This window comes from Dermochelys coriacea, chromosome 23 (genome assembly GCF_009764565.3).
Source record: "Dermochelys coriacea isolate rDerCor1 chromosome 23, rDerCor1.pri.v4, whole genome shotgun sequence".
Classification (NCBI taxonomy): Eukaryota; Metazoa; Chordata; order Testudines; family Dermochelyidae; genus Dermochelys; species Dermochelys coriacea.
Window position 1 is genome coordinate 14,714,937 of NC_050090.1, and position 19,697 is coordinate 14,734,633.

General features: G+C 63.2%; 1 protein-coding gene across 3 annotated transcripts; it reads right to left on the bottom strand.

The window, feature by feature from the left end:
* Positions 1–1,555: 1,555 nt before the first annotated feature.
* Positions 1,556–19,484, bottom strand: AP2A1 (adaptor related protein complex 2 subunit alpha 1). Of its 3 annotated transcripts, XM_038382014.2 has the most exons (23): positions 19,336–19,484; positions 16,576–16,644; positions 16,086–16,228; positions 14,216–14,409; positions 14,007–14,136; positions 13,057–13,158; positions 12,788–12,896; positions 12,226–12,376; positions 11,907–12,075; positions 11,292–11,429; positions 10,864–11,046; positions 10,191–10,288; positions 9,823–10,054; positions 9,463–9,627; positions 8,977–9,137; positions 7,581–7,649; positions 7,018–7,100; positions 6,504–6,593; positions 6,025–6,148; positions 5,670–5,786; positions 5,288–5,357; positions 4,238–4,372; positions 1,556–2,313 (listed from the first exon to the last, which is right to left on the bottom strand). In XM_038382014.2, exons 1-23 carry the CDS (start codon positions 19,400–19,402, stop codon positions 2,236–2,238), a joined length of 2,877 nt encoding a protein of 958 aa, XP_038237942.1. In that variant the 5' UTR covers positions 19,403–19,484; the 3' UTR covers positions 1,556–2,235. The 3 variants fall into 3 exon arrangements, 2 of the variants coding, with proteins under 2 accessions (XP_038237942.1, XP_038237943.1); XM_038382015.2 differs by lacking the exon at positions 7,581–7,649; XR_005290086.2 differs by lacking the exons at positions 1,556–2,313; positions 4,238–4,372 and having other exon boundaries at positions 5,326–5,357; positions 5,670–5,767.
* Positions 19,485–19,697: the final 213 nt, after the last annotated feature.

Here is a 19,697-nt window from a genome sequence, read left to right on the forward strand (position 1 = left end):
CTGGTGAGACGCTTCTGGCCTGGGGTCCGGCTGGGGCAGGGGAGAGGTGACCAGGGGACCCGGTTTGGTCCCTGACTGAGGAGGGGCCAGGTGTGTGTTGGGGGGCTGCTGGTGAGACGCTTCTGGCCTGGGGTCCGGCTGGGGCAGGGGAGAGGCGCTCTGGACTCACCCAGCTGGACTTGGCTGTAACTTGCTGCTTTCAGTGCTAACAAAGGATTTTCCATGCTGGGTTCCAGGCAAGAAACGCCAGCGTTTTTACCACACTGGTGGGGAGGCCCTACAGACTGAGGTGGGGGGGTGCTGCTCCCCTTTTGGGGCACTCATGCTGTAAGCAGGGGTGCACAAGGCCCTGTGGTTACCCCAGCGAGAGCACATCCACACTGAAGAGGGACCGATTCAGAGCTGGTCAAGAGCACCGAGCCTGTGACAGGTGGCGTCAGCTGTGGGAGCGTCACTAAGGTCAGCTCACCGAGGCACGGCTAGGGAAGGGTGATCAGCCTAAGAGGCAGGTTCTGGACCCCAACAGGGCTACAAGAGGGGCTCGGAGCAGCAGGGCGTCCCCGAGACCCCATTTCCTGTCCAGCAGGGGGTCTGCACAGCCTGGCACCCCAGCAGGCAGGCTGAGGCTACAGGCGCTGGAGGACTGGCAGAGGAAAGGAGAGGACTGGGTGGCCCAGCGGAAGCATGGACTGCAGAGCCAGGAGCACCCCCTTGGGGTAAGCGGGGAGACTCCGCGCTGCAGGGAACGGGACTCCAGCATGGTACCCCACTTTACGTGGGTGGGTGCGTGCATATAGACGTCTTCCGCAGCGCCTGGGAGGCTTGTGATTTGAAGCAGGTGGACTGTGTGGACGGTTCCACTGTCTCACCCCCTCCTCACTCCCAGAGATTGTGTGGACGGAGGGGAGAACCAGGGGTTCAAACAAGCTTTGCTGCTCAAGTGTGAACTGAGCCCTGAAGCTTTCGGGGTGCACGAAAGGCCCCACCCTGCTGGGGGAATAACCCCACAAGGGGGGTACAGGGGCCCTGCGCTAAAGGATTTGTAGAAGCTGGATGAGATCTGCCCTCAGGAAATGGGCAGGAAGCCTCATGACACCTTGTCCCCACCCCTTAGTTAATCATGCAGCACCTGGGGAAACCGAGGCACACACCATGTGCATAAAAAGTACTCTCCCCCTCCTCCCCACCAAAAAAAACCCCCGTGTCACCCCTGGATTCTCACCCGCTCTGCCTGAAGGCTGGTGGATGAAATAACCAAGCCCAAATGAAACAGTGCTACCCCAGGGGCTCGGCCCCTCCTGTTCCTCGGAGACCGGCAGATGGGGGTCTCACGGGAGAGCCCCAGCCCCCTACAGGGGGCAGAGGAGACTCGCCTCCACACCCTGACGAGGAAAAGGCTGCTTTCTCCTTCCCTAGCCCCCACTCCACCCTAACCGGCCAAGGGGTCCCTGTATACCCAGCCCCCATGCCCCGCCCAAGAGGGGTCCCATCTCCGCCCAGGAAAGGGGTCCCTGCCCCCGTTTCCACCCGGGCGACGGCAGCACAGAAGAAGGCCGAGGTGGCATGGGGGGGCGACCCCCCGTTTATTACAGTCACAGGGAGATCGATACACGCGCTCAGTTCCGCAGACAACGGGACGCTAGAAACACCTAGAACGGCAAGTCACACGGTCCTCACAACCCCTGCCCCCCCCCAGGTGGGATTCAGGCCAAGAGGGGCTGGGTCCCATGGGGGGGGGGGAGAGGCAGGAGATGCAGGCCCCTCTCATGTAACATCTTCCGGGGGGGCAGCCCCCTCACCTCCCCCACCCATGGTCCAGCCCCAGGTTGAGGGGGTCAGGGCTGGGGGGGTCATTTGCAGCCCCCCCAGCTGCTCTGAGCTGCCAGGGTGAGGCAGCCCAGCTCCCCCCCTTTGAGTTCCCTCCCTCTTTGTGCAGGTGGGGGGATTTAGGGGGCCGGGAGCTCACAAGGGGGGGCTTAGAGTAAACAGACACACTCCAGCCCCCCAAGGCCCAGAGAATGGGGGTGACCCTATTAACCCAGGAATCAGGGGCTTGAGCTTCCCCCCTGGAAAGGCAGCTCCCGCAGGCCCCTCCTGGGGGAACAGGGGGCCCTTGCCTGGGGGGGGGGCCCCCTTGGTCCATCCGAAGCACTGGGCCCCCACGGGCCAGGCGATGAAAACATGGTTACCACGACGACAGGATGGGGCAGGGGCTCGGTGCAGACACCCCCCGGCTCAGAACTGCTCAGCCAGCAGTCCGCAGAGGTGCCGTGAGACAGGCTCCCGGCTGGTGCGCAGCGTCAGGCGGTACATCTGGGGGAGAGGGGCGTCAGGCGGTACCCCCAATCACCCCTCACCATCCTCAGCCCCTACCCCGCAGCCCCCAATCGCACTTGAACTTTCCTTCAGCCCCCCAGAACTGCTCCAACAGCCCTCCAAACCCACCCTTAACAGTCCCCCCAAGATGCCCAAACTTCCCTACAGCCCCCAAACCTCTCCTATAACCCCCACCCTATACTACAGCCCCACACCCCAACACTAGGGCTGTCAATTAATCACAATTAACTCATGCGATTAACTCACAAAAAATTAATTGCCATTCATTGTGGTTTTAATCGCACTGGTAAACACTAGACCACCAATGGAAATGAAGTAAATATTTTGGATGTTTTTCTACATTTCCATATATATTGTATTCTGGGTTGTAATTGAAATCAAAGTGTGTATTATTTTTGATTACAAATATTTGCATTGTAAAAATAAAGAAATAGTACTTTCCAGTTCCTCATACAGGTACGGTCGTGCAATCTCTTTGTCGTGAAAGTGCAACTTACAAATGTAGATTTTTTTGGTTACATAACCGCACTCAAAAACAAAACAATGTCAAACTACAAGTCCACTCAGTCCTACTGCGTGGTCAGCCAATCGCTCAGTCAAGGTTGGTTACATTTACAGCGTCACCTGAAAGTGAGAACAGGCGTTTGCAAGGCACCGTTGTAGCCGGCGTTGCAAGTTATTTACATGCCAGACAGGCTAAACATTCTCATGCTTCGGCCACCATCCCAGAGGACATGCTTCCATTCTGATGATGATCATTACAAAAATAATGCGTGAATTAAATTTGTGACCGAACAACTTGGGGGAGAATTGTTCGTCCCCTGCTCTGTTTTACCCGCATTCTGCCATATATTTCACGTTACGCAGTCTCGGATGATGGCCTAGCACGTGTTCATTTTAAGAACGTTTTCACTGCAGGGTTGCCAAACGCAAAGGTGGCACCAATGTGAGATTTCTAAAGATCGTTACAGCACTGGACCCAAGGTTTAAGAATCTGAAGTGACATCCAAAATCTGATTGGGACGAGGTGTGGAGCATGCTTTCACAAGTCTTAAAAGAGCAACACTCTGATGTGGAAACTACAGAACCTGAACCCACCAAAAAAGAAAATCAACCTTCTGCTGGTGGCATCTGACTCAGACAATGAAAATGAACATGGGTCAGTCCGCTCTGCTTTAGATTGTTATTGAGCAGAACCAGTCGTCGGCATGGACACATGTCCCCTGGTACGGTGGTTGAAGCATGAAGGGAAATATGAATCTTTAGTGCATCTAGCATGTAAATATCTTGCAGTGCTGGCTATAAAAGTGCCACGCAAACACCTATTCTCACTTTCATGTGATTCTGTAAATAAGAAGCGGGCCCCATTATCTCCTATAAATGTAACCAATCTTGTTTTTCTGAGCAACTGGTGGATCAAGAAATAGGACCGAGTGGACTTTTAGGCTTTGAAGTTTGACATTGTTTTATTTTTGAATGCAGTTATTTTTTTGGACATAATTTGTAAGTTGCACTTTCACGACAAAGAGTTTGCACTACAGAACTTGTCTGAGGTGAACTGAAAAATAATATTTCTTTTGTATTTTTACAGTGCAAATACTTGTCAAACATAAATATAAAGGAATCACTGTACACTTTGTATTCTGGGTTGTAATTGAAATCAATATATTTGAAAATGTAGAAAACATCTAAAAATATTTCAATAAAGGGGATTCTATTCTTAACAGTGCAATTAATTTTTTTAATCACTTGATAGCCCTCTCCAAAACCGAAATCTGCAACACAGCCCCAACCCATTAGCCCCCACTGCCCTCCCTAAGCCAGAATAGAACCCTGGCGTCCTGGTTGCCAGTTCCTCCTCTACCCGCCAGCCCGGACCCAAGCGTCTGGGCCACCTCACCTGGGCCTGGGCGTTGGGCTCCAGCCGCAGGAGGCAGCCGACCTGCAGCGACTTGGTCTGGATGATGCCGGCCCCCACGTAGTTATCAGGGTTGGGGTCCACCTTGTCCAGCAGGGCGCAGCCGAAGCCCAGGAGCTGGGGAGACGCCGGGGTGGGGAACATCAGAACTGCCAGACTGGGTCAGACCAAAGGTCCATCCAGCCCAGCATCCTGTCTGCTGGCAGAGGCTAAGGCCAGGCACCCCAGAGGGAACGAACAGAACAGGGGCTCATTGAGTGATCCATCCTGTCGCCCATCCCCAGCTCCTGGCAAACAGAGGCTAGGGGCACCATCCCTGCCCAGCCTGGCTAATAGCCATCATTGGGCCTATCCTCCATGAACTTAGAGTTCTTTTTTGAACCCTGTTATAGTCTTGGCCTTCACAACATCCTCTGGCAAGGAGTTCCGCAGGTTGACTGTGCGTTGTGTGAAGAAATACTTCTTTTTGTTTGTTTTAAACCTGCTGCCTGTTCATTTCATTGGGTGATCCCTAGTTTGTGTGTTGTGAGAAGGAATAAATTACACTTCCTGATTTACTTTCTCCCCGCCAGTCATGATTTTATAGACCTCGATCGTATCCCCCCTGAGGCGCCTCTTTCCAAGCTGAAAAGTCCCCGTCTTATTAATCTCTCTGCATATGGAAGCCAATCCAGACTCCTCATCATTTTTGTTGCCCTTTTCGGAACCTTTTCCCATTCCAATGATCTTTTTTGAGGTGGGGCGACCACATCTGCACGCAGTATTCCAGATGTGGGTGTGCCTTGGATTGAGATCAAGGCAATATGGCTTATATAGAGGTCTCGAGGGACTCCTCTGGGGGCTGCTGACCCACACCAGGGCCCCCAGCTCCTCAGCCACCACCCCAGAGAGTCACAGCCGTGGAGAGAACCAAGGACTGGCACCCAGAGCCCCAGCTCTAACCACTAGCCCCACTCCCCTCCCAGAAAGAGAACCCAGGCATCCTGGCTCCCAGCCCCCCAAGCACTGACCCCCACCCACCCAGCCCCTCACCTTGGCCTTGGTCACCTCGGAGTCCATGGGGTGATTTGCCTTGAAGATCTTCTGGGCTTCTTGCTGAGGCCTGCAGAGGGTGGTGGTGTTCAGGGTGTCATATGGTGCATCCCCCCCACACCCGACACTGCGGGGGCTGAGATACAACCTCTGGGCTTCCCTGCAATGGGCTTACTGTGACAGGCCTCCCCCTCCCGGTGCCATATGGGGGGAGACTGAACATTACTGGAGCCATGCCTTGGGGGCCCCATCGCCCAGAACAGGCCACTCCCCCAGACTGGCTGCCCCCTGCCTGTCATCCACCCCACCCACGATCTGGCTGCCCCTTGCCTGTCCCCTCACAGTCTGTCTGCCCCCTGCCCCGTCCCGCCCCGCCACGTACTGGCTGAGCTGCTTCCAGCGCTGGAAGAAATCCTGCGACAGCATCTCGGTGGCCTGGAAGAACTTGTTCAGGGTGACTGGCAGCTTCAGGGTGATGTTCTGCAGGGTACCCCCGTACCTGGGGGGAGGGGAGCCGTCAGGGGGGAAGCCCCTCCCCCAACAGCCCCCTGCTGCACACCCAGCCCCTGGGGACTTGCTCCAGCACACCCCCCCCAGCCTAAGATACACCAGTCCCAGGCTCCGCCCCCAGGGGCCATCCCCTGGGCTCCTCCCCACCACAGGCTACCCCCCCCAGGAACACCCCATCCCCAGCTCCCCCCATTTCCCCCCGCCAGCTGGGGTGGGGCGGGTGCTACCTGAACTTGATGTTGAGCAGGGGGGCGAGGGTGAAGTCGCTCAGACACTCAATGTTCAGCACCTGCTGCACCTGGGCACCGCCCTCCACCAGCGGGTCCACGACCTTCGTCTGGATGTTCAGCTGTGCGCCCGCTAAGGACGGGCTGAGGCCCCCGGGTCCCCCTGTGCTCCCCCCCAGAACTCCCCTGCTGCCCGCCCCCCTGGTACCCCTCCAGCCGCCCTCCACCAACGGGTCCACGGCCTTCGTCTGGATGTTCAGCTGTGCGCCCGCTAAGGACGGGCCGAGGCCCCTGGGTTCCCCTGCCGTCCGCCCCCCAGAACTCCCCTGCCCTCCCCAGTACCCCCCCCAGCCGCCCTCCACCAACGGGTCCACGGCCTTCGTCTGGATGTTCAGCTGTGCGCCCGCTAAGGACAGGCTGGGATCCCCCTCAGCCCGACCCCGGGTCCCCTGGATCCCCCGCCCCCCACGACAGGATATGGCTCTGCAGTTCGCCGGGGTAGGTGACGGTCGGGATGAAGCTCTGGAACTGAACCGACGTCTTGTTCCCGTAAAACAAGTACATCCGGCCTGGAACGGCATTGAGTGAGAGGATCAGCCCCCCAGAGCTCTTCCCGGCATCCCCCATGCTCACACCCCCCCAGAACCCCTCCCAGCCCCCCCGTGCCTACAGCCCCAAGAGCCCCTCCTGGCCCCCCCACACCTAAGTCGAAGCCTCCCCAGAGCCCCTCTGAGCCTCCCCACGCCTACACCCAACCCCAACCCCCACCCCCGGCCTGGGACAGCAGTGGTGGGTAGCAGATCCCCTAAACCTCCCCCTCACACCACATACCTGGCCTGGAAGCCCCCACCTCGCAAACCTCCCTCACCCACCAGTGTCTCCCCCCCACTCCTGGCCTGGGGGAAGGGAATCGGCACAGCCCCTCCCCCACCCCAGAAAGGCATATGGTGATAACCCCCCAACACTCCCATCTGGCCAGTGCCCCCGACTCACCCAGGTTCTGCCGGAATTCGGATTTCACCCCGATCTGCAGCAGCTGGTTCTCAAAGAGGACCCCGTTATTCTTACAAACGAACCTGCCATTGGGAGGGGGGAGTGAGCTAGGCTCTGCCGGTGCCCCTCACTCCTGACCTGCAGCCTGCTGGGGTCCCTCACTCCCAATGTACAGCCCCAGCATCTGTGGCTGACAGGAGCCTGCCTGCCTGCCTGCGTGACGAGCAAACTTGTGATACCGGGGGCCCTTGGCTACAGGAACCGAGAGCTTGATCCCCTGAGGTCTGACCCCCACCCCCGGGCAACAGGGGGCAGACAGGAGTTGCAGTTGTGAGAGCTGGCATGGGGGTCAGTGTGCGACACGGAAGCGAGCGACACCCCAATACCACATGCAGACCCTGCCCCAAAGGGGGGAGCTGGCACTGGGCAGGGGGGAGAGAGCAGAGAGATCGCACAGAGAGATTGCATCTGTGGGGGCGGGGGGCTGCTCCCACCTGGCAGTGTCCTACCCCAGGGACCCAGGCGTCCGGGACCCAGCCCCACCCCCCTCCCTGGTCTCTTACTTGTTTAGCAGCTCATCAGCTTCAGAGATAGGCAAAGCAGGGTCATCGGAAGAAGCAGCTGTTCCCGAGCTGGGGGGGTAGTGGGGGGGCGGGGGGCAGCGGGGCGGGGAAGAGAGCAGAGAAGACAAGTCACCAGAAGATGGAGCAGGCGCGGGGTTAGTTCCTGGACAGACGGACGCAGCACGAGACACGCAGGGGTTGGAGCAAGGCAGGCAGGGATAGTGCTGGGGAAAGAACCCCGGAGTCCTGGCTCCCAGCGCACCCCCGCCCCAACCATTAGCCCGCACTCCCTTCCCAAAGCTGAGGAGGGAACCCAGGTGTCCGGCGCCAAGTCACTGCAGCATCCAATCACAGGGCAGCAGCCGAAGCCAAGGGGGACACCCAATCCCAGGGCAGCAGGAGACAGACAGACACAGGGGGACAGACCAGCACAGCAACCCCTCACAGGCCAGGGACACAGACCGACCCCCTCCCCACAGGCCAGCGACACAGACTGACCCCCCTCCCGGGCAGAGACCCCCCCCCCATATCCCCCCCAGGCCAGGGACACAGACCGACCCCCGCTACATCCCCCCAGGCCAGCGACACACACTAACCCCCCCACATCCCCCCAGGCCAGCGACACAGACTGACCCCCCTCCTGGGCAGCAACCCCCCCCCACATCCCCCCAGGCCAGCGACACAGACTGACCCCCCTCCCGGGCAGCGACACCCCCCCACATGCCCCCCAGGCCAGCGACACAGACTGACCCCCCTCCTGGGCAGCGACCCCCCCCACATGCCCCCCAGGCCAGCGACACAGACTGACCCCCCTCCTGGGCAGCGACCCCCCCCACATGCCCCCCAGGCCAGCGACACAGACTGACCCCCCTCCTGGGCAGCGACCCCCCCCACATGCCCCCCAGGCCAGCGACACAGACTGACCCCCCTCCCGGGCAGCGACCCCCCCCCCCAATTCCCCCCCAGGCCAGGGACACAGACTGACCCCCCTCCCGGGCAGCGACCCCCCCCCCAATTCCCCCCCAGGCCAGGGACACAGACTGACCCCCCTCCCGGGCAGCGACCCCCCCCCAATTCCCCCCCAGGCCAGGGACACAGACTGACACCACCCCCCCCAGTACCCCATCTAGACATGGACAAACTGCCCCCCCCCCACAAACACACACCAGAAGTGAAGACAGCCCCCGGTCCAGGAACAAGCTCACGCTGCCCCCCATAAGAACAGACCCTTTCCTGGCCCCCATGAACATCAGACCCCCCCTCCCCCCCGAGACACAACAACTTGATGCACAGAAAGGGCCAACTGGGAATGAGGGGCTCAACCGGCGCCCCCTAGAGGGGACAGGCCACGTGCCCCATTCCCTGCCCGCCGGAGCCAGCCAGTCCCCACCCTCACCTAAGGAAGTTGTCTTCGGTGCCGGGCGCCAAGCCAGGCGTGGCAGAGGTGCTGTCGGAGAAGACGTCCACCAGCAGGTTCCCGGCGCTGGGGGGGGCGGTGGAGCCGGCAGGGGGGGCCGCCCGGAGCCCCAGCAGGTCAGCCGACGGTGAGGGGGTGGACTGTGGGGGCCAAGGGGGCTGAGTGAGATCGTCCGGCTGAGGGAAGGGGGGGCAGAGAGCCAAACCCTGCTGGGGGGCCACTCCCACCTGTAGGGCGCCTCCTGCTGGTGCTGGGTGACAGATGCGCCCACCCCAGGCCTCCTGGCTCCCAGGCTCCACCCCACCCTCTCGGCAGGCTCCACTCTCCCCTGCCAACACATGGCTGGCCTAACGCCCAGGCCGCCGGCTCCCCCGCCCCACAGCTGGCCGAGGCCCCAGGCCGCCTGGCTGATGGTGAGTTGCCAAGAGGAGAAATGCAGGTTTTGGCGGCTTGCGGGGGACTCACAGTGGTGCTGGCCATGGGCTCCATGCCCCCATTGAGCTCTGCCCCGGGCTCCTTCTTCCCCTCGTCCAGCTCGCTGCCAGCCCCAGGGCCCTTCTTCTTCTTCAGCTTGGCCAGGATGGACGACTCGCGCTCCGGGAAGGGCGGCATCTCCTCCAGCACCGTCGCCTGGCGGGAGAGAGGGGCTGGGTCGGGGCCAGAGCGACCTGGAGGGGACAGGCCCTGTACCCCACTCCCCCCGCCTGGCCCGAGCCAGCCAGTCCCCACCCTGAGGCCAGATCAGGGCCAGCGCCCCTGAGAGGGAACAGGCCCCGTGCCCCATTCCCGGCCCCCCTGAGCCAGCCAGTCCCCCCCGGCTCTCACCAGGACGTCGGTGCTGGCGATGGAGCTGAGTTTCAGGTACTCCACGGCGCGCTGCTGCAGCTCCACGTCGGCGTTGCGGATCTGGCTGTCAGAGCGCAGCACCTCCTGGATGGTGCCCTTGGTCTCGGGGAAGAGGTTGATGAACTTGATGTAGGTGGAGAGGAGCAGGGCCCGGGTGGCCACGCTGCACAAGTGGAACTTGGAGTGCAGCAGGTTGAACTGCACCAGGGGGCTGCGGGCACCGGGATGGGGGGTTGTCAGTGTGGGCCGGGGGCACCCCGGGTACCCCCAAGAGGCCCCCCAGCTCCTCGTGACAGCCCCAGGGCCTCCCCCCACCACAGGGACCTCCAGTGCCCCCCCGGCCGTACCTGGAGCGGGGGTCTCCGGCAATGAGGTTCCCAAACTCCCCCAGAATGTAGCCCCCGACCTTCACCATGTTCTCGTGGCAGGCAGGAGCTTGCAGGGCCTGGCGGGGGGAGAGGGGGAGGGGTCAGGCAGGCCCAAACTGGGGGGACCCACCCCCCAGGGGCACCAGGGGTCACACGGCCTGGGGCATCAGCTCCCAAACGGCCAGGAACGGCAAAGAGAGAGGGGCCTGGGCAGCGACGCCCAAGTGAGGGGAAAGGGGGGGGGAGGTGCAAGGACCAGAGGGGCCTGGTTCCAGGAAGGGGTGAGCCTGAACTGTGGAGTATGGCAGCTGGCAGCTACTGTCCCCCACATTCCCCCAGTGCCCCGTCCCCGGCATCCCCAGCACATTATCTCCCACACCCCACCCTCCCTCCCCCATCCCACCCAGCGTCCCTTCCCCCACACTCCCTCCCCCATCCCCTACCACCATTCCCCCAACACTCTGTCCCCCAATGCCCCCCACCCTTCCCCAGCACCCCCGCCCTCCCTCCATCCCCTCCTCCAGCATATCCTGCCTTCCTGCAGCACCCCATCCCCCATGTCCCCTACAACCATTCCCCCAGCCCCTCCCGCCCTGCCTCCATCCCCATCCCCATGCCTCCTACCCCCATTCCCCCCCGCCCCCAGCCTGACCTCGAAGACGGTCTTGGCGGCGTAGCCCTGGACGTCGTCGCGGTTGATGACGATCTGGATGACGCGGTACCAGACCTCCTCGCTCACGTAGTCGCCCGCGATGCGGATCAGGTTGAGGATCGTGTCCACGTACCAGTTGTAATCCACTGCGTACTTCTCCGCCAGGATCGCCACCTTCAGCACCTGGGGGCACCCGCTGGCCGGCTCATGCCCACACCCAGAGAGAACCCAGGCGTCCGGCACCCAGCCCCCACCTCTAACCACTAGACCCCACTCTCCTTCCAGAGCTGGGGAGAGAACCCAGGCATCCAGCTCCCAGGCCCCTGCTCCAACCGCTAGACCCCACCCCGCTCCCAGAGCCCGGATAGAACCCAGGAATCCTGGCTCCCAGGCCCCTGCTCTAACTACTAGCGTCAGGCCCCACTCACGATCTCCTCGCGGATGGAGTAGTCGGCCGTCTCCAGGTAGCTGAGCATCTCGGACACAATCTGTTTGGCGTTGGTGCGATCGCACATGGCGTAGAGCAGGTCAGCCGCACGCTGCCGCACGCTCACGTCCCGCTCCGTCTGCGGGGCGGGATGGTTAGCGTCACCTGTGGGGGCACCCCGGGTTTTCCCTGACCTGGCCCCGGCTCCTCCCCTCCATCCCCAGGCTCTTCCCCATCCTAGGACACGCCCAGGGTCCCACCTGTTGGACCTTGGCACCCGCACGGTGCCCCCAGGGTTCCCCCCACCCCTCTGGCTCCTCCCCCACTTAGGACATGCCCAGGGTCCTGTCCCCCCCCTCCGCTGAGCCCCAGCACCCATGGGGTATACTAGGGCCCTCCCACACCAGTCCCCAGCTCCTCCCACTTCTAGGACACGCCCAAGGCCCTGACAACAGAGCCCCAGCATGCATGGGGCACCCCCAGGGTCCCCTCCACCCCTCTGGCTCCTCCCCCACCTAGGACATGCCCAGGGCCCCGCCCACTGAGTCCATCCCAACTCCGTCCCCTCCCCCATCAGGGCCCACCTTCTCCCCCAGCGCCCCCCCTCCCCACTGACCTTGAGGGCATTGATGACCGTCTCAATGTGGGTCTTGACAGCCTCATGGGAGAACTCGGAGCTGGCCAGGGTGCACATGCTCTCCAGCGCCAGGTACCGCAGGTTGGTCTCCCGGTGCTGCAGGAACTGGCCCAGCTGGTTACAGGCCCGCACCAGCAGGTTGGGCTCGCTGCAGGGACACCAGGGTGTCAACGGCGAGGGACAGCCTGGGGCTGGAATGGAGGGGGGCTGCAGGGTGGCGGGGCTGAAGGGCAGGGCTTGGGGGGAGCCCAGGGCTGAGGGGCCAAGGGCAGGGCTGGGGGTCCCAGGGGGCGCTGACCTGTCGTAGTGGATGATGAGGCTGATGGCCTCGAAGAGGATGGCGTTCTTCGCGTTGGAATGTTGAACCTTCTTGGACTTGGGGGGCTCTTGCGCCTTGTTGAGGATGGTCTCCAGGCACTCGACCAGCCGCCCCTTCACCGCCGCGTCCTCTGCGGGGGCCACAGAGCACGGGGGTGGGAGCGTGGGGCTCAGACACCAATCCTGAAGAGAACCCTGGAGTCCTGGCTCCCAGACCCCAGCCTAGACCCTGCTTCCCTCCCAGAGCTGGGGAGAGAACCCAGGCGTCCTGGCTCCCAGCCCACCCTACTCTAACCCACTAGACCCCACTGCCCTCCAAGAGCTGGGGAGAGAAATCAGGGGTCCTGGCTCCCAGCCACCCCCTGCTCTAACCACTAGACCCTGTTTCCCTCCCAGAGCTGGGGAAGAGAACCCGGGGTCCTGGCTCCCAGCCCACCCTGCTCTAACCCACTAGACCCCACTGCCCTCCAAGAGCTGGGGAGAGGATCCAGGTGTCTTGACTCTCCCGATGCTCCGCAGGGGTGGGGAGTCTCGCCCCCTACCTGGCGGGGGGTAGCTCTGCAGCAGGCGCAGGAGTTTCACGGAGAGCCATGGGGCCGGCACGAAGTAGTAGGTGTAATCCTGCAGGTCCGTGGAGGCCGACGACACAATCTGGGCAGGAGCCATAGTGAGGGGTCAGTCCCCAGCCACGGGCCCTCCCGCCCCCGCCCCGAATGCTGCCCTGCGCCCACCAGGGATGGAACCCAGGCGTCCGGCCCCTGCCCCCGCCCTCCTGAGCCAGGGTAGAACCCAGGCGTCCGGCCCCACTCACCCGGCTCAGCCTGGACACGGCCAGGGAGACGCACGTCTTGAAGTCGTCGGGATTCTTCTTGCAGAGGCAGGTGATGAGGCTGACAGCGGCCGTGACCACGCCCTGAGGGGGGGGGAAGAAGGGGTCAAACCATGGGGGGGACTGCGGGGGTCCCGGCATGGCCGGGCGTACCAAGTGCTGATGGGGGGGAAGCTTGAGGAGCTCAGACATGCCATGTGGCAGTGCTTGAGAAGAGCAGAGGCAGGACTACCATGTGCTGGTGATGGGGGGGGGAAATTGGGTGGGACACACCATGTGCTGGCCATTGGGGGGGCAACTGAGGTGGGATGTACCATGTGCTGGCCATTGGGGGGGCAACTGAGGTGGGATGTACCATGTGCTGGTCATTGGGGGGGCAACTGAGGTGGAATGTACCATGTGCTGGTCATTGGGGGGGCAACTGAGGTGGAATGTACCATGTGCTGGTCATTAGGGGAAGCAGCTGAGGCGGGACCTACCATGTGCCAGTGATGGGCAGGGCAGAGCAGTCGGGAGAGGACTACCTGGCTGCTAGGTGGGCGGAATGTACCATGTGCAGGTTATTGGGGGGCAGCTGAGGCGGGAGGTACCATGTGCTGGTGATGGGCGGAGCAGTCAGGAGAGGACATACCTGGCCACTAGATAGGCAGAATGTACCATGTGCTGGTCATTGGGGGGGGCAATTGAGGCGGGACGTACCATGTGCCGGTCATTGGGGGGGGCAATTGAGGCGGGACGTACCATGTGCCGGTCATTGGGGGGGGCAATTGAGGCGGGACGTACCATGTGCCGGTCATTGGGGGGGGCAATTGAGGCGGGATGTACCATGTGCCGGTCATGGGCGGAGCAGTCGGGAGAGGATGTACCTGGCCGCTAGGTGGGCAGAATGTACCCGTGCTGGTCATTGGGGGGGCAGCTGAGGCGGGACGTACCATGTGCTGGTCATTGAGCAGGTGCACCACGCGGGACGTCCACTCGCCCATGGGCACCAGGTCAGGCGAGGTCTTATAGAGGCGCAGGAGACAGAGGGCCGCACTCTGCTTGACACTGTCCATGGTGTCGCTGTGGAGAGAGGCCGGGTCAGGTGGGCAGGAGGGTCCCCCCCGCCCTTCCCCCGCCATCGGCACAGGGCCCTGCCTACCCGGCCACCAGGACGCGGGGCACCTCGGAGGCGAAGGCCTCGGCCATCTCGCGGCTGCCCACGTTGGCGATGCAGTGCAGTGCCAGGCACATGAAGGTGGGGTTGCGGCTCGCCAGGTCGTTCTTGATGGCATTGTTGATGAGGCGAATCAGCTCACTGTTGGAGTTCACTAGCACTGAGATGAACAGGTAACCCTGGGGGGGGGGGAGCAGGGAAGCAGGTGATGCCAGGGCACAAAGGGGCAGGGGGGCTGGGACCCCCGCAAAAATCAGACATCAGCCCTCCATTACTGTAGTAGGAACATGAGCTCTGCCCCCTCCCCAAGCGCCCCCCTTCCCTTCCCAACTCCCCGCTTAAGTCCACCTTTTCCCTCCCTCCCCTTTCCCTTTCCAGCTTTGCCCCCCCAGCTCCGCTCCCACCCTACCCCCACCCTCTGCCCTTCCCAGCCCAGCTCCACCCCTCCCTACCCCCACCCTCTGCCCTTCCCAGCCCAGCTCCACCCCTCCCTACCCCTATCCCCACCCTCTGCCCTTCCCAGCCCAGTTCCACCCTCCCTACCCCTATCCCCACCCTCTGCCCTTCCCAGCCCAGCTCCACCCCTCCCTACCCCTATCCCCACCCTCTGCCCTTCCCAGCCCAGCTCCACCCCTCCCTACCCCTATCCCCACCCTCTGCCCTTCCCAGCCCAGCTCCACCCCTCCCTACCCCTATCCCCACCCTCTGCCCTTCCCAGCCCAGCTCCACCCCTCCCTACCCCTATCCCCACCCTCTGCCCTTCCCAGCCCAGCTCCACCCCTCCCTACCCCTATCCCCACCCTCTGCCCTTCCCAGCCCAGCTCCACCCCTCCCTACCCCTATTCCCACCCTCTGCCCTTCCCAGCCCAGCTCCACCCCTCCCTACCCCTATTCCCACCCTCTGCCCTTCCCAGCCCAGCTCCACCCCTCCCTACCCCTATCCCCACCCTCTGCCCTTCCCAGCCCAGCTCCACCCCTCCCTACCCCTATCCCCACCCTCTGCCCTTCCCAGCCCAGTTCCACCCTCCCTACCCCTATCCCCACCCTCTGCCCTTCCCAGCCCAGCTCCACCCCTCCCTACCCCCACCCTCTGCCCGTCCCAGCCCAGCTCCACCCCTCCCTACCCCCACCCTCTGCCCTTCCCAGCCCAGCTCTACCCCTCCCTACCCCTATCCCCACCCTCTGCCCTTCCCAGCCCAGCTCCACCCCTCCCTACCCCTATCCCCACCCTCTGCCCTTCCCAGCCCAGCTCCACCCCTCCCTACCCCTATCCCCACCCTCTGCCCTTCCCAGCCCAGCTCCACCCCTCCCTACCCCTATCCCCACCCTCTGCCCTTCCCAGCCCAGCTCCACCCCTCCCTACCCCTATCCCCACCCTCTGCCCTTCCCAGCCCAGCTCCACCCCTCCCTACCCTATCCCCACCCTCTGCCCTTCCCAGCCAGCTCCACCCCTCCCTACCCCTATCCCCACCCTCTGCCCTTCCCAGCCCAGCTCCACCCCTCCCTACCCCTATCCCCACCCTCTGCCCTTCCCAGCCCAGTTCCACCCTCCCTACCCCTATCCCCACCCTCTGCCCTTCCCAGCCCAGTTCCACCCTCCCTACCCCTATCCCCACCCTCTGCCCTTCCCAGCCCAGCTCCACCCCTCCCTACCCCCACCCTCTGCCCTTCCCAGCCCAGCTCCACCCCTCCCTACCCCTACCCCCAGCCCCACCCTCTACCCTGCCCTCCAGTTCCACTGCAGCAGCACCCTTTGCACTACACCCCCTCAGGCCTACAGGGATGTCCCCCACCCCAGCTCCTCTCAGTTGTACCCCCTAGTCCCCCGGCTCCCCATGTCCCTGCCCATACTCACAATCTGCTTCTCCGTGTACTTGTTGGAGCTCAGCAGGTTGACGGCCTCCATGTGCCCGAAGTCGATGTCATGGCCCAGCAGGAAGATGAAGAGCAGCTTGCATACGTATTTCTTCTTGCTATAGCCATCCAGGGCCTTGTCCCCTGGGGGGCAGCCAAGGGAGAAGGGTCACTGACGTGACTGGGAGGCAGGGAGGGAGCTGTGGTGGGGAGAGGCGGAGCAGGGAGACATCGGGGGGGGCACAGAGCCGGGGGGGCCAAGGAGGGACAGAGGCGGGGGGGAATCATCTCTGGGGGGCAGCAGGGGTAGTTAGAATAAAGTGGGGGCTGCGAGAGGGGGAACATCCCCGGTGGGGGAGAACAAGGGAAGGTATGGGAGGCTGGCCTAGGGAAGGGAACAGCTGAGGGGAAGGAAACAGCCCAAGGTCCCCCTGTACTCGCGCCCCCATGGAGGAGCCCTGCGTGCCCACCCCGGCGGGGGCCATGCTCACCCTTGAACTTGGAGCGGATGTTCGCCAGCTCCTTGTTGATCCTCTTGATTTCAGCCTCTTTGCTTTTACCTGAAATAGACGCACCAAGGACAGAGAGACTCAGGGGGAAGAGACAAGCCCCTGAGTCCCATTCCCTGCCCCCCCCCGAGCCAGCCAGTCCCCGCCCTGCGGCCGGATGGGAGCCAGCACCCCCTAGAAGGGAAGGGCCCCGTGTCCCAGTCTCCATGCTGGTGTTTAACTAGGTTCCCAACAGCCTCAATATTTCCCCTGCCATCTCCCCTTCCTTCTTGAGGTTCAATGCCCCCCACAACGAATTTTAAGGCCCAGACTCCATCCCGCCCCATCAGCCATCTCTCCTCCCCACCTCCTCTCAGTCCACAATCCCCAGACCCACAGGAGCTCTGGGAGAGACTCGGCAGGCTGGTTATACAGCCCGGTGCTGAGATGCGGCCACCTCTGGGGTGCGGTGTGGGGGCGGGTTATACCCCAGGAGTTGAGACTGACAGGGCTATGGGGTCCTGATACACTTCTGACAAGAAGCAGTAATTTTCTGTAAGATTTTTAGGATGCCTGTGATTGCCTCAGTTTCCCTCTGCGCTTTGCGGGGCTACCCTGCGGGTGGGAAAGGGTAAAGCAGCTGCTCTGAGGGGCCAGGCAGGAGCTATGACAGGAGCCAGAACCGGGCGATGGGGTGGATGAACGGGACATCAAGGACCAGTGGAGGGGCCAGCCAGGCTGCGGGAGCCCCCAGGACTGAACAGCTGAGGCTTCACCAGTGGGACGGGAAGCAGCCGAGGACAGGAGCTCAGCGCAGGGCAGCACCAGGGGGACAACGGGGCCAGAGGGGTCAGGTGGCCAGCTCACCGGTGGGACAGACTGGCAGGCAGAGCTAAACGACCCCGGCTCCCTGCACCGTGTCCAGGCGACTGGCAAACCCTGCTCCGTGCGGAGACTGGCACTGGGCAGCCCCACAGACCCGGGCTGGGGCCCTGCAGAGGAGACCAGGCTCTGCCAGACGGCTGGCTTGGTCAGAGCCGCTAGGCAGAGGTCCCGGGAGCCGTGGGGGGCTGGCGCCCAGGGGCTCAGTCTTGGGGACAGGGACGCCGCGGGGCCTCTGGGGCTCTGGCACCGATGGGTGCCCCCTGAAGCTGGTCCAAAGGTGGGGCGTACCCCGGAGCCATGACTCTCCATGCCCAGGACGGAGGGCAGCCAGCCAAAGCACGCCTTCTCCGCATGAGGGGGCGCTGGATGAATGCTTTCTCCGCCCAGCATAGGGTTGGCCTGGGGAACTCACTGCCACTGGCCGGTCGCCAGGCACGAGGGGGTGGGATGGGGAGGAAATTTGGTGCCTTGGGGGTTACCCCAGTGTTGCCTGGGGACGGGACACCCAGGTAGACGGACTCGGGTGGGAGCCAGTCCAGAGGCTGGGCCCACCTCCGGAGCCACCCTGTCCTAGGAAGGGTGGGGCTGTTCATACATGTGGCATGTGAGCTCCAAGCCAGAGGCCTTGTAAACAGCTACTCTCTGGGGGGCAGCTGGGCGGGCTCTGCAGACGGGGCCCCTCGGGAGGGGGGGGGGGACCAGCTGAGTCAGCCATGTTCCCCAGCCATGCGGGCAGCAGGAAACTCCTCTCTTCAGCAGGACTGAGAGACAGCCCAGTCCCTCCAGCCCTCTGAAGGATTCGGGACCCTCTGGGGTGCGGCCGGGGCTCCATCTCTCCAGGCTCCCCTCATTAGCCCCCTGTGATACTCATCAACACCCACCCCCCAAGGCTGCGGTTCCTTTGGGGGAGGGGGGACAGACGGACGTGACCTCATAGCAGCAGGCTCTGCCCTCATGTCAGTCTCCTCAATGCCCCCCAGACTCCCCCTGCCCACCCGCCAGCCCCTCCCCATAACCCCCGCCAGCTGCCCGTCCATTCTGCCTCAATCCCCAGGGCCCCCTCCCTCTTCTCAACCCCCCACGTGAGTCCTCCCTTCCCAAGTCAGCTCCATCCCTGGTCTCTCCGTCCTTCTCCCCACCCCGTGGCCTCTCCTGTCAGACCTACCCCGATACGCTCTCTCTTCTCCCCATTCCCCCCTCCCTGCTCCACACTCCACTGTCTGCCCCTTCCCTCTCCATGGACCCCCAGCCTCCTCCCCTGCTCCACCCCCCATGGTCTCGCTCCACTCCGCCACCGCATCACCCGGCCTCTCCCCCCAACTGTCCCCTTCCTTCCCCTCCCCTTACAGCCCCCCAGCAGATATCCCCCACTCAGGGCAGCCTCCACTACCTCAGTCTCCCCTCTCTCCTAATCCCCCCCATCCTCAGCTCCCCTGGTCTCTCCTCACCCCTTGTGGTCTCCCCAATTCCCCCCAAACATACACACAATACCCTCTCCTGATCCCCCTGCTGCACCCCCTCCCCCCCGCGGTCCTCTCCCCCAGCCGCACCTCCTTCTCCCCCTCCCCCCTGTGGACCCCCTCCCCATCTCTCCCTCACTCCTCCCCCTTCCCCCCATGAAACCCCATCTCCTCCTCCCCCCTATGGTCCCCCTCCCCCTCATTCCTCCCCCTCCCTCCATGACACCCCATCTCCCTCTCCCCCTATAGTCCCCCTCCCTCCCTCCCCCATGACACCCCATTTCCCCCTCCCCTCTGTGCTCCCCCTGCCCCCCGTGGTCCCCCTCCCCAGCCCTTCCCCTCCATGACACCCCATCGCCCCTCCCCCCATGGTCCCCCTCCCCCCGCGACACCCCATCGCCATCTCCCCCGCGCTCACAGTTGCGGATGTCGGAGATGAAGACCGCCAGGCCCCGCATCCCGTCCCCCTTGGACACGGCCGGCATCGCGGCGCCTGCGGGACCCGCTTCCCTCCGCGACGGTTCCTCCGGCAGCTCCGGGCCCGGCCCAGCGCCGCCCGCCCCCGCACTGCCCCCATTGGCCGCTGCGCCCGCCGCTCACGGCAGGCCCCGCCCACCTCTCCGCTCGCCATTGGCCGGCGCGCCCGCCGCTCACTGCTCAACCCGTGCCCATTGGGCAGAGCCGCTATCCCGCGGAACTAGGCCCGCCCATGCACCGCGGCCATTGGACAGACCCTCCCTCCCTCTGAATCAGCCCCGCCCACGCGCCGCGACCATTGGA

Bases quoted from the DNA above. Each gene is read 5' to 3' on its own strand.
- AP2A1 (XM_038382014.2), bottom strand. From the start codon at position 19,402: ATGCCGGCCGTGTCCAAGGGGGACGGGATGCGGGGCCTGGCGGTCTTC. The intron at 9,628-9,822 runs GTGAGAGCCGGG...CTCTCCCGCCAG, and splicing joins TCGCCAGCACCGACGTCCTG to GCGACGGTGCTGGAGGAGAT. The intron at 4,373-5,287 runs GTGAGGGGCTGG...GCGTCTCCCCAG, and splicing joins CCGAGGTGACCAAGGCCAAG to CTCCTGGGCTTCGGCTGCGC.